Source organism: Plasmodium cynomolgi, assembly GCF_000321355.1.
Source record: "Plasmodium cynomolgi strain B DNA, scaffold: 0148, whole genome shotgun sequence".
Classification (NCBI taxonomy): domain Eukaryota; phylum Apicomplexa; class Aconoidasida; order Haemosporida; family Plasmodiidae; genus Plasmodium; species Plasmodium cynomolgi.
The window spans coordinates 1-2,175 of record NW_004192753.1 but is presented as its reverse complement, the minus strand read 5'-3'; the positions used below and the strand labels follow the sequence as shown (position 1 = coordinate 2,175).

At 28.9% G+C, this 2,175-nt stretch overlaps 1 protein-coding gene across 1 annotated transcript; it reads left to right on the top strand.

Moving 5' to 3' along the window:
* Positions 1 to 977: 977 nt before the first annotated feature.
* On the top strand, positions 978 to 1,658 carry PCYB_002670 (hypothetical protein; the record flags this gene model as incomplete). Its single annotated transcript, XM_004227688.1, has 1 exon — positions 978 to 1,658. A coding segment is annotated over one exon (681 nt), but the record flags the coding sequence as incomplete, so codon positions are not given.
* Positions 1,659 to 2,175: the final 517 nt, after the last annotated feature.

Sequence of the window (2,175 nt, the reverse complement as noted above, 5' to 3'; positions counted from 1 at the left end):
TGTTCACATTTTATACGCATTTTGTTCACATTTTATACGCATTTTGTTCGCATTCTATTCGCATTTTTTTCCCAATATTTTTCCAACCGTTTCACCATTTCTTTCAACCTTGTCCCACATGTGCCAATTTTGCAGACCCACACGCGCTTATCAGGTAACTCATTGCCAAGACATTTTCACGGACATCACATGAAAATTTTCTCGAGCGAGTAAAGTGATTCGCAAGTTCAAATCGTTTTTAAGTGAACCATTTTAAAAGCAAACATTATTTTGTATGCATGTATTACCAAATTTTTTGCTTATCCAAGTTTTTTTTTTTTTTTTTTTTGCGTCTTTCGACACACACAAACATGTACGTAACACTCACTGGGGGTGTAGTACGTATTTTTTTCTGAACATTTATGATCAATACCTAAAAGAATTTAATTTTTTTTTTCAAACTATTACAACTATTTATTACATTCGAACAAATCCACAATTTTATTTTTTTAAACTAAATAAGTTTTTGCTTATTCAACTAAAGATAAAAGCATATGTACATTTACCCCCATTTTGACATATGTTCCTGCTAGTTATTTTTTATATACGGACAGGTTATACAATAATATACGCCAAACTGCTTTAGCGAACGCATAACGTGCTGATTGACAAATCAAATCTAACACCTGATGCCTAAACATAAACCAGAACCCTACAAATTAACCCAAAACCCTAAACCTATAGCCTAAATCTAAAAATCCAAAAATAAACCATAAACACTAAAACCTGAAACCTAGACAATAAACCCTGAACCCTAAACCCTAAACCTTTGAAAATGAGTGATCAAGATAAATTAAAAGGAATAATAGTAATTCACATTTACTATAAGCAGTTATTTTTATTTCATTTACTAAAATGGTTCACATTTTATAATATATTACGACTAATATTATTAAATATAAAAATAAAAATTTTCCCACATGTTTCATTTTATGTAGAGTTATCTCGGATCACCTTCCAGGGATTTACTATCAGAAAAATTTTATGACGATTTAAATCACAATACTGATGGTTCAGATAAATACATTAAGCATTGTAATTCATTAAGTTCTGTGCACAAAGGAAGAATTTTTAGAATATATTGTGCCCAGCTGTTAAAATATTTAGAAACAAAATATAAAAAGCCACATGAACATAATAACGAATACGACGATTGCACACTTTTAAACTATTGGATAATCGGAAAATTAGTTCAATTTTATGGTTCTAATAGGGATCGCTATTTTCTCCAAGCATTTGGTAAATTGCAACTGATATGGAGTAGTATTATTCCTTATGATTCCAGCACAAATTCTAATAATATATGTAAGCCTATATTTGATATCTATAAACAGGATGATTGGTATAAAAGAAAAGAATTTTACGATTATTGTGTGGATTACGATACAGTTTTAAAAACTGCTAATTTATATGATAGTCAATGCGAAGCATATTATAAGTACATTGAAAGTAAAATTCCAATATATGAATATATTAAAAAACTCTGTACATCAGAAAGTACATATGCATGCCCGAAATTTTATGAGGAATGTAAAGAATTCGATCCCAAAATTTTGTTATCTAAGCTAAATTGTCATAGTACAATGCAAGAAAAAAGGCAGCTCTTGAAAAACTATTAGCAACACAGGCTACTGTAACATCTGTTAATCAAGAAGATACTTCTGCATTAACAGAAAGAAAGGAATTACCCGATCTTTCTCTGAAAGCAAATGGCAGTTCTAGTACTGTGACCAAAGCTGGTAATGCACTTTTGGGAGTAGTTGTAACATCTATGATATCAGGATTTTTATATAAAGTAAACACAAATTTACATTTACACATATTAATAGTATAAACTCATTCTCAATTTATATTATATATCTACAAATCATAAATAAATATGTTGTATATATTTTATATACAAGTTTACAAACATAGGTAGACACTTAAGGAACGGATTTGGATATAAAAGAAATATTATAAGTAGTAAAAACAGAGGCGATAATGGATTATTGGATTATGCATCAGAATCTTTTAATCCATATTCAGGAGAAGATGAACATAATATAGGATATAATCCAGCATAATTTTTCAATTCATAACAGATAAAATATAAATTAATATAAAAGAATATCATGCAGTACTAAATTTTGGAAG